The following is a 13,175-nucleotide window of genomic DNA, read 5'->3' as shown; positions in this document are numbered from 1 at the left end:
TTTGTAAGCATGGTATTTTGCGCCAAGGCTGTCACCTTTCCACCCGTGCGGCATGTTTAGCTACGCCCAATCCACCCCTCAATACGCTCTCTATCCTTTACCTCAACACCCGTTCCCTTGTTAAACATCAAATGGATATCTTTCTGCTACTCGCCACGGAAAAACCTGACATCCTTCTGCTGGCAGAAACATGGCTATCTCCTACCTTGGCACCTGATATCATAGCAGCTCTTCCATCTGACTACTATATTATCCAGGCAGACCGCGCAAGTGCGAAAGGAGGAGGTGGAGTTGCGGCCATTATCCACTCCAGCCTGGAGGTCACCAGTCTTACCTGTTTGACACTAGCCAACACGGATAACCTTGTACTAAAAATTGTCACCCCTCACAGGACTATAGCATGCGTTCTGCTGTACAGACCACCCACCTCAATGCCATTGTTCCCCATGGCATTTAGTGAGCAGGTTGCCAACCTAGCTCTGGACTACACCAGGGTTATGTTAGTAGGCGACTTCAACTATTGGTACAAGGATCCTTTAGAGGGCTCTCAATCAGCGGAACTGACTGACCTTCTGTCCAACCTCAACTTCAAACAATTGGTGCTCTCCCCCACTCATGAAAAAGGACATATATTGGATCACGTGTTGTCTAACACTACTTGCGTGACCCCCCCGCTTACCCTGCTTTGCCTGTGGTCAGATCATATGATCCTTAAATTTGAGATTCATGTCACCCATAACAGAACCACTGTGCCAAATGCTGGCAGACTAGCTAGGAACTGGAACGCTATGGATAAGACTGCTTTTTTACAGTCATTAGCTAACGATGTCCCTTCTTTGGATAGTGACATAAACCTGTCAGTTTCTTCTCTAACCGATTGGCTACAAACGGCCAGCAATCTCCATGCCCCATATAAAAAATTAAACTTGCTCGGCGCACAGATGCTAACAGATGGTTTTCTGCCGAGTTGAAGAACAGTAAACTGGCTCTCCGTCAGCGCGAACGCCTGTGGCGTCGTGACTATTACACTGAGAAAAAAAACAAATATACTAGGGCGAGGAAGGAATACATGAATGCCATCTCTGCTGCAAAGTTGGAGTATTTTTCTTCTCGTATTCTGGACTCATCAAATAAATCCAAAGATATTTTCTCTGTCTTCAATGAACTGACCAATCTGGAGAATGTTCGTCCTAAAGTAATCCCCACCCAGTGTCTGTGTGATTCACTCAATTCCTACTTTAGTGACAAAATCACAGACATAAAAACTAGCATTCCCCAACCGAAGGCCCCACTCACGACTGGTATGGCAATAAGGACAGGCTCTGCCACTCTTACCAACTTTCAACCTATAACCTATGATCAGCTCCTTGAAATAATGACGAGAGTCAAATCTGGCTCCCCACTGGATATCTGTCCCCCTCGCATCTCGAAAGAATGTTTCTCCACTTTCCCAACCCCTATTCTTGCCTTTTTAAATGACTCCCTTTCTTCGGGCATTGTCCCGTCTATTTTTAAAGAAGCCACGGTTATACCCCTATTAAAAAAACCCGGGGCGGATCCTGGATGCAAGGCAAACTTCAGGCCTATCTCCCTATTGCCTTACCTGGCGAAAATTCTAGAGGCACACGTGGCGAAAAACCTCTCCAACTTCCTGGAGGAGTCCTCTTGCTTTGACCCTCATCAGGCCGGATTCCGGCCAGCACACTCTACGGAGGCAGTGGTCACCGCAGTTCTGGATACACTCCGAGACTGCGCAGAAAGACGTTCTCCCCAGGCCCTGGTGCTACTGGACTTGTCGGCCGCGTTCGACACGGTCGACCACAACATCTTGATCGACCGTGTCGGACAGACCGGTATACAGGGCTTGGCGGCCTGATGGCTGAGGTCCTTTTTGGAGGACCGCTCCCAAGCGGTGCGCCTGGGGGACCTGACCGGTGTTAAACAGGCCATCCCATGTGGAGTGCCACAGGGCTTCTCCCTGTCACCTCATCTTTTTAATATATACATACTCCCCCTTATACAAACCTTGAGGGACAAACAGGTGAGAGTTTTTAACTACGCAGATGATCTGCAGCTACTCTTCACCATTGATAACTCCGAAAACTCTATGAGTCATTTCCAGTCAACATGAGGTTTATTAAATCCTGGATGGATCAAAATCAACTGAAATTAAATCCAGGTAAAACTGAACTGGTACTGACGGGGGACAGTGCTAAGTACTGGGGCCCTCACTATTGGCCTGCAGACCTGGGTCAAGCTCTGCAACCATCACCTTCGGCTAAAACGCTTGGAGTCATTGTGGACGGTGATCTTTCACTAAAAACACAAGTGGGACAAGTGGTCTCCAAATGCTTTTACCAGCTAAAAAAAATCAGGAAGGTCAGGCGACTACTAACGCCTGAAGCGATTACCCAGGTTGTGATCGCCACCGTCCTGTCCCATCTGGATTACGCGAATGCCATTTACCTAGGTCTCCCTAACTATTTACTTAAACGCCTCCAGATGGTGCAGAACTACGCTGCCAGGCTGATCCTCAAGCAACCTAGATGGCAGGCGGCGACTCCTCTTCTCATCAAGTTGCATTGGTTCCCAGTCATGCAGCGCTGCTATTTTAAAGCAGGTTGTATGATCTTCAAGTCATTACATGGCAAAAGCCCTAAATTTATTAATCAACTGATCACCAGACACGTCCCCTCCCGTAACCTTCGCTCACTCCATCTAGCCCTGCTCCAGACCCCCCCCCTTTAAACACAAACGTTCTGGTGGACGTAGATTTGCAACACTAGCCCCCTCCCTATGGAACACCTTTCCCCTGGAGATCCGATCTTGCCAAGACCTTCTACCTTTTCGGAAAGCACTGAAGACCTTGCTTTTTAAACAAGCTTTTTAATCCACCTTTTCCACCCCGGTTTGTGTTACTGTCAATTTTAGCGCCAAGAAACTAATCAGTGTTAGTGCGCTCAATAAATGACTTAATAACATAACATAACATAACATACCACTCAATTTTAAGTCTAAGAATGCACCAAAATCCATGGGTGCGAACACCCTCGCTCCACACATGGAACGCCTCCCTGGGCGGAGTAATGCAAAGCAGGGACTTGTGCTGCCTTGAGTTACCTCCGATTTACCAAGCACCACAGTGTCACTCAAGGTGGCCATGCGCGGTTTGGTAATTCTGACTTTAGTGTTGTGTTGCCCTTGCGTAACGCAAGGGCCACAAAATAATATGATAAATTTGCCCCCCAGTGTTTCTGAAGTAATAACTTGACCAATCATACAATGTTTGATGGGGTGACCTTCAGGACTGGACTTCAGTTTGGAACACTGACGATTATAGATTAACTTTAAAATTGAGAGGCCATTACAAAGAGCTTTCTCATTTGTATTTTTAGGGAAATTTCTTTTTAAATGTAGTGTCAAAACTACAAAGAGAAGGAGGATAGAGGTTTCTGATAGATAGAATCTACCTCCAGTTAGACTGTATACAAACAATGAGATTCTATCTTGTTTTTCTTATTTTTTAAATTTTATTGTGATGTGTGAGAAAGCTGCTCCCTAGAAATGTAAGGGAGAAGCACTATGTGTTTTTAAAAACACATAGTGCTTCTCCCTTACATTTCTATGGAGCAGCTTTCTCACACATCACAATAAAATTTAAAAAAATAAGAAAAACAAGATAGAATCTCATTGTTTGTATATAAATGTAGTGTGCCAGAGACTCGCTGCAGCCAAGAACAGCAGCAAAAGGGTTACATGGCTGTCAATCAAGCGAATGCGTGGCGTAAAGTCCAGGCAGCTGGGACAGGCGCCTGCAGATAGACTCCACCGTGCTTTGTCGCGTCCAGTCGGAGGGCAGCAACGAGGAGGCACTCACCACCAGTTCAAAGCTCGCAGACACGTTTGTTTTCGTAAGATTTTGCACTCAGAGAGCATCCTATACCCATGCCTCTTTGGAACTTCGCTGCACAAGTGTTGGTGACTTGGTTGCACCAAGGCAGTGTAACTAGGACTCTCCAAGTCCTATGTTTTTGTTGCAAGCCTTCCCATCTCTGTGTAACCTAAGCATAAATCATGTATACTCGTTCAAAAAATAAATGTTATTTCCCACTTGGAAAGCTTTTCTTCTTGTCCTGTGTTTCATGTTTGTCTGCTGTGTACAAAACCCAGGACTTTGTTAAGGTGGATGCACAGCGGTGCAATGTTAGAAACCCATTAAACCCAGCCCACTGCTATCAGGATAGGTTGACTCCTTATGACTGGCATGGTATGAAGAGAGAGAAGGGTGGGCTATTTCTTCTGAGAGCAGTGAAACATTAGATTTAACTAACTCTACGAGTTGGAGTAAAAAAGCAGACCATCCCTTACTACATAATACCTGTAGTTAAGAAAGAAGAATCCTAAGGCTTCCTCTGTACATGATGCTCTGCATAAATTTCTGTGGCACTCTATAGCACGGTCTGCGTTATGTAGCTCCTGGAGAATCCTGAACTTCAGAGAAACTAGCTCCCTTCCAACTGAGCGATTCTCTGAACAGGTGTGTGCATGTAAAGAGAGTGCACTTCGTGTTGTATACTGCAAATGACACGGACAACCATCCACCTTAGTGTGCTGGCATGCAAAGACATAGCAACCACGTATCATTCAGCGGCAGGTGCAGACCTTGTTCAGCTCCTCTTCCAGCAAACAGGCGTCCAGCCCCAAGTCCTGGAAGTGGTCCTCCTTGACAGTCTTGATCACGCCATACATCTCATGGTAGTCCTGGGCAGTCAGGTGTGAGAAGTTTACATGTGTTGGGATCAGGTCATGGCTCAAGACTTGAGTATTCAGGTATCCAAGAATCCGCTCCGCATTCCTAAAGAGAGAATCAACAGGAAAGGGGGTGAGATGGCAGCAAACTGGCCCCATTGCGAAGAATGCAGCGTCATGTGATCAATGCACCCCAATGAGAGAACACAACTTCACTGTGAACACTGCATTCAAATGTGATCAAGGTATTCCAGCTAGAGCATCACACCTTAGTATGAACACTGCACCAACATATGATCAATGCACCCCGGTAAGAGCAAGAATCCCGTGAAGACTGCATTGCCATTTTATCAATGCTGCCAGTGACAACATGGCATCGAAGTGTGAACCATCTTAATAGCAATGGTAAAGCATTTAAATGTCTGGTCCTAAGTCAGTGAAGGGTTTGCCTTCGTAACTTGGTCCTAAGCTCTGTAGGATCCTAACAAAGAAAGACCCGATTGGTAGGGTATTATGGTGCCAGGCTGCTGGAATATTTGTACATTTGGCAGCCTGTTGTGAACAGGATTCTTTGCTAGAAAGGCAGCCACTGTAGGAACATTCCTGCTGAGAGATGTGCTCTCTCCTTCCCAGACCTGCTGTTAGCATGACTGTTGCATTCCATCCTTGCTGCACTAACTCTGCCCCATCATCAGAGTATCATCTGAACTTCCACACGTCAGCACACCGCTCAGCGCTCTTCATCAGCACACCATGCCAACTTCCCAGTCTTAGGTGCACCTTTCAAGACACTCAAGATTAATGCCTCCTCCAAATGCCTCTAACTGCAGTGCAATGCTGAAGACATCTAATATTAAGGACACCCTTACAAAATCTTAAATTTGAGTACATTCTTCCATTAAATGAAAGTCACCCATAGACAAAGATCACGCTGCAGATATTTCCAATCATGCCTCAGCATCATCTCCGTCTGAACACTTTAGCTGTTCATGGACTCTCACAATAATGTTTTGGTCTGGCTGCTCCCACCAAACTTCAGCCGATGATCCCACACCTCCATGCTATCCGCACTCCCCTTCACCTCATTCCATTTCATGCCATCCTCATGCCCCTTGCGCAGTCCAAGTCTTGCATGCACATCACAGGACTAAAGACTGTTACTGTGATGCACACCGCACATCTTCCCTCTGATATTGCCACGCTCCTCACAGGACTCTAATGTCCCCCTTGCACCCTCAAGGCCAGTGCACCAGTATCCCTGTGCTCTTTCAGGACTGAACTCCAGTATCCCCATGCAATTCCAGATGGTTCAGTATTTTCATGCACTGAGGCAGGCGTTCTCCTTCTGGATCTGGTCTACGTCTACTAACCCGGCTGGGAGAAGGTAAACGGCGAACGTGGAAGCACTTACTCCACCACGCACTTCTCATTCATGACATTGGCCTTAAACCCAAGCACAGCGAAGACCACCACAGTAGCCAAGACGGAGGTGAAGAAGTTAATGATGGAGACAAGGGCTGCATCAAAGTGGCAGTTATTGTCCTGCTTGTTGTAACTTGAGAACGCAATGACTCCTCCAAAGCCAAGGCCCAGCGCGAAAAACACCTGCGTCGCTGCTTCTCGCCACACTTGCGGGTCCAGCATCTTTTCAAGCTGTGAAACAGAGATAAGAATCCAGTAGAGGAAGTCAAACAGGAGCTAAAGGTATGGAAAAGGAATAACAATGTAATGTACAATAGAAATGAAAAAAATTCTAAATTTAAAAATAGTGCAACGCATTAGGGGGTTCGAGAGGATAAGGAGATATCCAGAAGAAGTGTTAGTCTCCCGACCTTCACAGAATACTGCTACTCAAAGTTTGGACCTCAACCCTAGTGAAGAACCATCCACAATTCTTGTCAGGGTGAAGTCACAAAGTTCCCAAATTAACCTGGCTTAACCCTCTGGTAGCTTAGCAGAAAGCAGTCAGGCTTAACTTAGAGGCAATGCGTGAGATATTTATACAGCACTTCAAACAGAAATAAAGTGTCAACACAACACAAGAAAAATCCCACGCCAATTTAGAAAAATAGACGAAAATGTAATAAATATTTGAAATCAAAATGAAAATAATTAAATTAGTAGAACAGGAGATATGGAATCTTAAAGATTTTATTAAAATCAAGCGCTAAAAAGCAAAAAGGGGCAAATGCTATTATCTGTTTGCAGTAGACAGGGTATAAAGTCTTAAGTTCATGCTGACCACGATGGAGAGTGGGCCAGATACAGGACTGAGTTCAGTCGACTGCGAAAGTAGCTTGTGGACATGGGTGTTGAGATGCGAAGTCCTTACGTGGCGCTGCACAGGCTGGCATTGAGGAGTTGGCAACTATTAGCTGACATCCGAGGTTTGGCCTTGAGATGAGTTGCGCAGCAGTAGGTCCATGAGCCATCATCAAGGAGATGCTTCGCACACAAACAGGTAGATGAGTTGTTGACAAGATGTGATGTGATGACCTGTGCTAGCATCGAGGGAGCCACCTGGGCTTACAAGGGCTTGCGATGAGCTGGGTCAGCATTGAGGACAAGCTACGTCATGCTGGATAGGCATCAAGAGCAAACTGTACCAAGCTGTGTCAAGATGCAAGGAAATGTATCACTGTTGAAGAAGCCCGTTATGTCCCTATGGCTTAGGACAGGGAGAGGGCAAAGCAACTGACCCTTGGAGATTTGCTGGAGTCCTGGGTCCACAGAGGCAGCCTGAATTCAGCTGGGAGGTTCACAGCAGTAGAAAATCCCCGGTGCGGTAACTGCATTCCTTGGTCAGCAAGCTGGTCAGCAGGGCAGACTTCACAGTTGGGCAGCCCTTCTTCCTAGCAGACTCCACAAGTCCAGTAGTGATCTGACGAGTTGGGTCTGAGGGTCCATTATTTATACTTGGTACCAGCTTTGAAGTAGGAGAAGGTTCTGGAATTTTTTACCCAGAGGTATTTGGAATTTCTTGCTTCCCTGCCCCAGCCCCAGCTTGTCTGGAGGGCACAAAAGACAAGTGTGAAAGCCTTTGTAAGTATGATTAGGCAGAGACTTTGCGATGTGCAAGTGTGGTAGGTGACAGTTCCTCCCCTTATCAAGTCAGTGATGGCCCACCCTACCAATTCTTTAGCTGCCAAACTCGATATTCACATCTGCTCTCAATGGAAGGTTATCTCTTAATTAATGTAATGAAGTTACCAAATGATATCCTATGAGAGAGGTAGGCCTTGCAGTAGCAAAAAACAAGTGTATGAGTATTTCACTACCAGGACAGGTACAACTTTAAAGTACATGCCAGACTTTAAAAAAATTAATTTAAAGTATGTCTTCATTGGTATTTTCAGTTACATAGTAATAAACAAGTAGAAGACTACTAATTTCATTATTCAGATATTCAATCAATCAATCAGAGAATTGTAAGCGCGCTACTCACCCGTGAGGGTCTCAAGGCACTGAGGGGTGGGGGTCCGTAGATCTGTTTAGCCAAAGAGCCAGGTCTTGAGGGTCTTCCTGAAGGTGTTCAGGGAGGGGGCGCATCTGATGTCTGCTGATAGCTTATTCCAGGTCTTGGCTGCAATGTGAGAGAAGGATCTTCTGACCTGCTCTGGCTCTGTGGATGCGCGGGGTTTGGGCCAGTACGAGGTTAGAAGATCGGAGGTTTCTTTTGGGTTCGTGGAAGTTGATTCTGTCGTTGAGGTATTTGGGTCCGGTGTTGGTCTGAGGGGGGAGTTGGGCTTCCAAGGGCGGCCGGCCAACGGGTGCTGTCCCATGCAAAAGGGGTGGTACAGAGGACGAGGACATCTGTCTTCTCTGCGTTGAGCTTCAGGCAGCTGTTGGTCATCCAGACTGCAACGTCTTGCTTTTTTTTCTGGAAGTTGAGTTTGGCAGTGGTGGAGTCTTTGGTGAGGGAGAGGATGAGCTGGGTGTCGTCGGCGTAGGATACGATGTTGAGGCCGTGTTGTCAGATGATGGCTGTAAGGGGTGGCCATGAAGATTTTGAAGAGGGTGAGGCTCAGTGATGAACCCTGTGGGAATTCGCAGGTGATTTTTGTGGGGTCGGAGAGGCAGGGTGGGAGTCTGATCCCTTGGCTTCTTCCGGTGAGGAATGATCGGATCCAGTCCAGGGCTGTTCCTTGTATGCCTGCGTCGTGTAGTCTGGCGACTAGTGTGCAGTGGGAGATGGTGTTGAAGGCCGCTGATAGTTCGAGTAAGATGAGGGCTGCGGAGTGGCCTTGATCCGGGAGGGTGTGGATGTCTTCTGTGGCAGCGAGCAGGGCAGTCTCTAGGCTGTTGTTGCTTCGGAATCCGGATTGGGATGGGTCGAGGACGGCATTCTCTTCAATGAATCGTGTCAGTTTCCTGTTGACTGTTTTCTCTGCAACTTTGGCTGCAAAGGGGCGGAGCGAGATGGGCCGATAGTTCTTGAGATCGGTGGGGTCAGCTGTGGGCTTCCTGAGCAGGGGTCTGACTTCTGCGTGCTTCCAGTCATCTGGGAAGGTGCCTGTTTTGAAGGTGGTGTTGATGGTGTGTTGTAGCTCGGGTGCGATGGTGGCCGCGGCTCTGTGGTAGATGTGAGGGGGGCAGGGGACGGTGGGGGCCCCCGAGTGGATGCTTTTCATGGTCGAAGTGGTGTCTTCGGACGTGATCGGTGTCCAGTTGGAGATGGTGGTCTGGCTGGTGTTTCTGGGGGTTAGGGGGCCGTCTGTGGTGCCTGGTGGATGGTCATAGAGGTTTTTGATCTTGAGGTAGAAATAGTTTCCAAACTTGTCGGAGAGGTCTTGGGATGGGGTGATGTCTGTGGCTATGCTGCATGGGTTGGTGAATTCTTAAATGACACTGTAAAGTTCCTTGGAGTGGGTGGAGTTGGGCAGGATTTTGTTGTGGATGAGGTTCCTCAAGGTGGGTCTGATCTGGTTGTGGTAGTCAGTCATGGCGTCCATGAAGGTGGTGTAGTTTTCGGTTGTCTTGGCGTTTCTCCAGTTCTTCTCCAGGTGTCTGCAAGTGCGTCTGACTTCTTGGAGAGCGGTGGTGAACCAGGCGGCTTTCCTAGGGCATTGTCTGTTGGAGTTGGATAGCGGGGCAAGCTCGTCTGTGCAGTTGGAGATCCAGTGTGGAGTTCTCTGGCTATGTCATTTGCATTGGGTGCCTAGATGTGGTTGTCTCGGTGAGGGTGAAGTTAAGTTGCTCGTTGGTAACCTTGCTCCAGTTCCTTTGTGATGGGTGTCAGGCTGGTTTGGTTGCCTTGGGTTTGTTGATGGCGAAGTGTACTCAGTGGTGGTCGGTCCATGGCAGCTGCGTTGTGTGGCTGAATGGGACACTGTTTCCTGCCGTGAAGATGGGGTCGAGGGTGTGTCCTGCTCTGTGGGTCGGTGTGTTGACGAGTTGTTTAAGTCCGATGCTGGCGAGGTTGCACGAAGGATAGTGGAATTGGGGTCGGGGTTGTTGAGGTGGAAGTTCAGGTCTCCAATGAGTATCTAGTTTCTTGAGGCGATGGAGTGGGGTGTTATAAAGTCGGTGATGTTGGTGGCGAATGGTGTTCGGGGGCCAGGGAGGTCGGTAGATGAAGGTTCCTTGGGGTGTGGCTTTGGGGGTGGTCTGGATCTGGAAGTACAGGTGTTCAGAGGAGGGAAGGTTTCGCTGGAGGTGGTGAGGCAGAGGGTGCCCTCCACCTCAGATATTAGCCCTGTAAGTAGCCAAAGATACATTTAGTGACATCAGAACTATACATGGTAGGGAATTTAAACAGGTACATTACTATACAATCCATGACCATCTGTTATCATGCAATAACTATGACTACGTTATCAAGCCTCATCTATGAATAATCCATGGAGTCAGGAGTATCTTCCCATTGTACAGACATAGTAAACAAACATTAATACAACAATTTGTCCCAAACTCTGGGATACTGTTTAACAGTGCATCGTCTACTTGTGAGGGGTAGACATGCGTGTCTCTGAGTGAAGGATTTCTATAAATCTCTGCAGGGGGGTGGTTGAGTCTGCGACCTGGTCGGCCCACTCCTGAATTACAATTTTCACACCTCTGCAGAGTCAGAACGAGCACTCCCCTCGCTCTCCGCTTCATCCGCACACCGTCCTGAATATAGATTGATTCCAACTTTTTAAATACACACCACCCTGCCCTCTTGGCTGCTTAGAGCCTACTCTGTGGGTGCTGACATACACAACAGCTTCAGCACACACACAACGCTCCCCACGACCGCACCAACGCCTCCCACCACCACCCTCAGCGCCTGGACTCCGATCAACACAGAAGACACCATCCGCACTATGAACTCTATCCACTCCGGATCTCCGACCGACCCCTGCCCTCACCACGTCTTCAACAAGGCTGATGCTGTCATCGCACCCCACCTGCGGGACATCATCAACACCTCCTTCGACACCGCCACCTTCCCTGAGAGCTGGAAGCACGCCGAACTCAGCGTTCTACTAAAGAAACCAACATCGGACCCCACCGAACTCAAGAATTACCGCCCCATCTCGCTCCTCCCATTTCCAGCCAAAGTCATCGAGAAGACCGTCAACAAACAGCTGGCCGCCTTCCTCGAGACGAATGGATCCCTCGACCCCTCACAGTCTGGCTTCCGAGACAACCACAGCACCGAGACCGCCCTCATCGCTGCCACCGATGACATCCGAGCCCTGCTGGACAACGGAGAAACAGCAGCCCTCATCCTACTAGACCTCTACGCGGCATTCAACACTGTCTGCCACCGCACCCTAGTGCAGCGCCTCAGCAACGTCGGAGTCCAGGAGAAGGCACTGGAATGGATCATCTCCTTCCTCGACGGAAGAACACAGAGAGTCCGCCTACCACCGTACAAGTCAGAGGCCACCGAAGTCATCTGCGGCGTCCCTCAAGGATCCTCGCTCAGCCCCACCCTTTTCAACATCTACATGAGCCCCCTAGCGGCCATCGCACGCCAACACAACCTCAACATCATCTCCTACGCTGACGACACCCAGCTGATCCTCTCCCTGACCAACGACCCCACCGCCGCCAGAGTCAACCTTCACGAAGGGATGAAAGATGTAGCCGAGTGGATGACGACCAGCCGCCTGAAACTGAACTCTGACAAGACGGAAGTCCTCATCCTGGGCTCCTCGCCCTCCGCCTGGGACGACTCCTGGTGGCCCCCCGCCCTGGGCACCGCACCCAAACCGACAGACCATGCACGCAACCTAGGCTTCATCCTGGACTCCTCCCTCTCCATGACCAGACAAGTCAACGCCGTCTCCTCGTCGTGCTTCAACATCCTGCGCATGCTACGGAAGATCTTCCGGTGGATCCCCACCGAGACCAGGAAGATGGTCACCCAGGCCCTCGTCACCAGCCGTCTGGACTACGGCAACGCCCTCTACGCCGGAACCACCGCCAAGCTCCAGAAGAGACTCCAGCGGATCCAGAACGCCTCAGCCAGACTCATCCTCGACATCCCCCGACGCAGCCACATCTCTGGACATCTGAGAGACCTGCACTGGCTCCCCGTCAACAAGAGAATCACCTTCCGTCTCCTCACCCACGCACACAAAGCCCTACACGACCAAGGCCCGAGCTACCTCAACAACCGCCTCAACTTCTACGCTCCCAAACGCCATCTCCGATCAACCAGCCACGCCCTCGCCGCCGTCCCCCGCATCCGAAGAGCGACAACAGGAGGAAGGTCCTTCTCCTACCTGGCCGCCAAGACCTGGAACTCCCTCCCGACTGACCTGCGCCTGACCCAAGACCACCTCTCCTTCAGGAAGAAGCTCAAGACCTGGCTGTTCGAGCAGCAGCGCCCCCCCCACCCCATGCGCCTTGAGACCCTCCGGGTGAGTAGTGCGCTTTATTTGATTGATTGATTGATTGATTGATTGATTGATTGATTGATTGATTGAATTATATATATTAAAAAGGAAGGTATAGGCCTGGCAAAAGGTTTTTCCCAGGTCGAAATTTCAGTTCAAAACTGAACACACAGGCTGCAATGGCAGGCCTGAGAGATGTTTATCTTGCCTCCAACGCGAGTGGTCGCTCCCCCCGCTTCCTCCCTCACCTGTGGTATCGTAGCGCCTACATCTGCTTTGCTGACTGGGCACTGTTATTGTACTTGCTAGCGCGCACTGTTGCTCATTTATTTTCATAGCGCTTTGGCTGATTGTTAACTGCTATCGCTTTTACCGAGCAGTACCTGTAATTATTGTAGCTGCGCATTGTCTGCATTGCATTGGCTGTGTCTTATTCAAAGTGTGTCACGATCTCCACTGTCTCCGCGCACGAACTCGCATCTTTTTGGCCCTCATAGCGCTCCATTGCTCCTTGTTGTTGTTGTTGTTCGGCCATTTCCCAGGTTGACCCGAGCCCTCCCTCGACCTCGCCCCCGCCTCCCTGCTGACCCTCCCACG

The 13,175-nt window shown here is 49.1% G+C and overlaps 1 protein-coding gene across 1 annotated transcript in view; it reads right to left on the bottom strand.

Moving 5' to 3' along the window:
* Positions 1-13,175, bottom strand: part of SLC6A17 (solute carrier family 6 member 17) — a 304,194-nt gene that overhangs the window by 25,693 nt on the left and 265,326 nt on the right. The window contains exons 8-9 of the mRNA XM_086920393.1: positions 6,161-6,402; positions 4,663-4,855 (exon numbers count right to left, since the gene is read on the bottom strand). Of these exons, the coding sequence (XP_086776519.1) occupies positions 4,663-4,855; positions 6,161-6,402 (435 nt within the window). The remainder of the gene's footprint in view (positions 1-4,662; positions 4,856-6,160; positions 6,403-13,175) is intronic.

This window comes from Lissotriton vulgaris, chromosome 5 (assembly GCF_964263255.1).
Source record: "Lissotriton vulgaris chromosome 5, aLisVul1.2, whole genome shotgun sequence".
Lineage (NCBI taxonomy): Eukaryota > Metazoa > Chordata > Amphibia > Caudata > Salamandridae > Lissotriton > Lissotriton vulgaris.
This window is presented reverse-complemented; position numbering and strand designations above follow the sequence as displayed.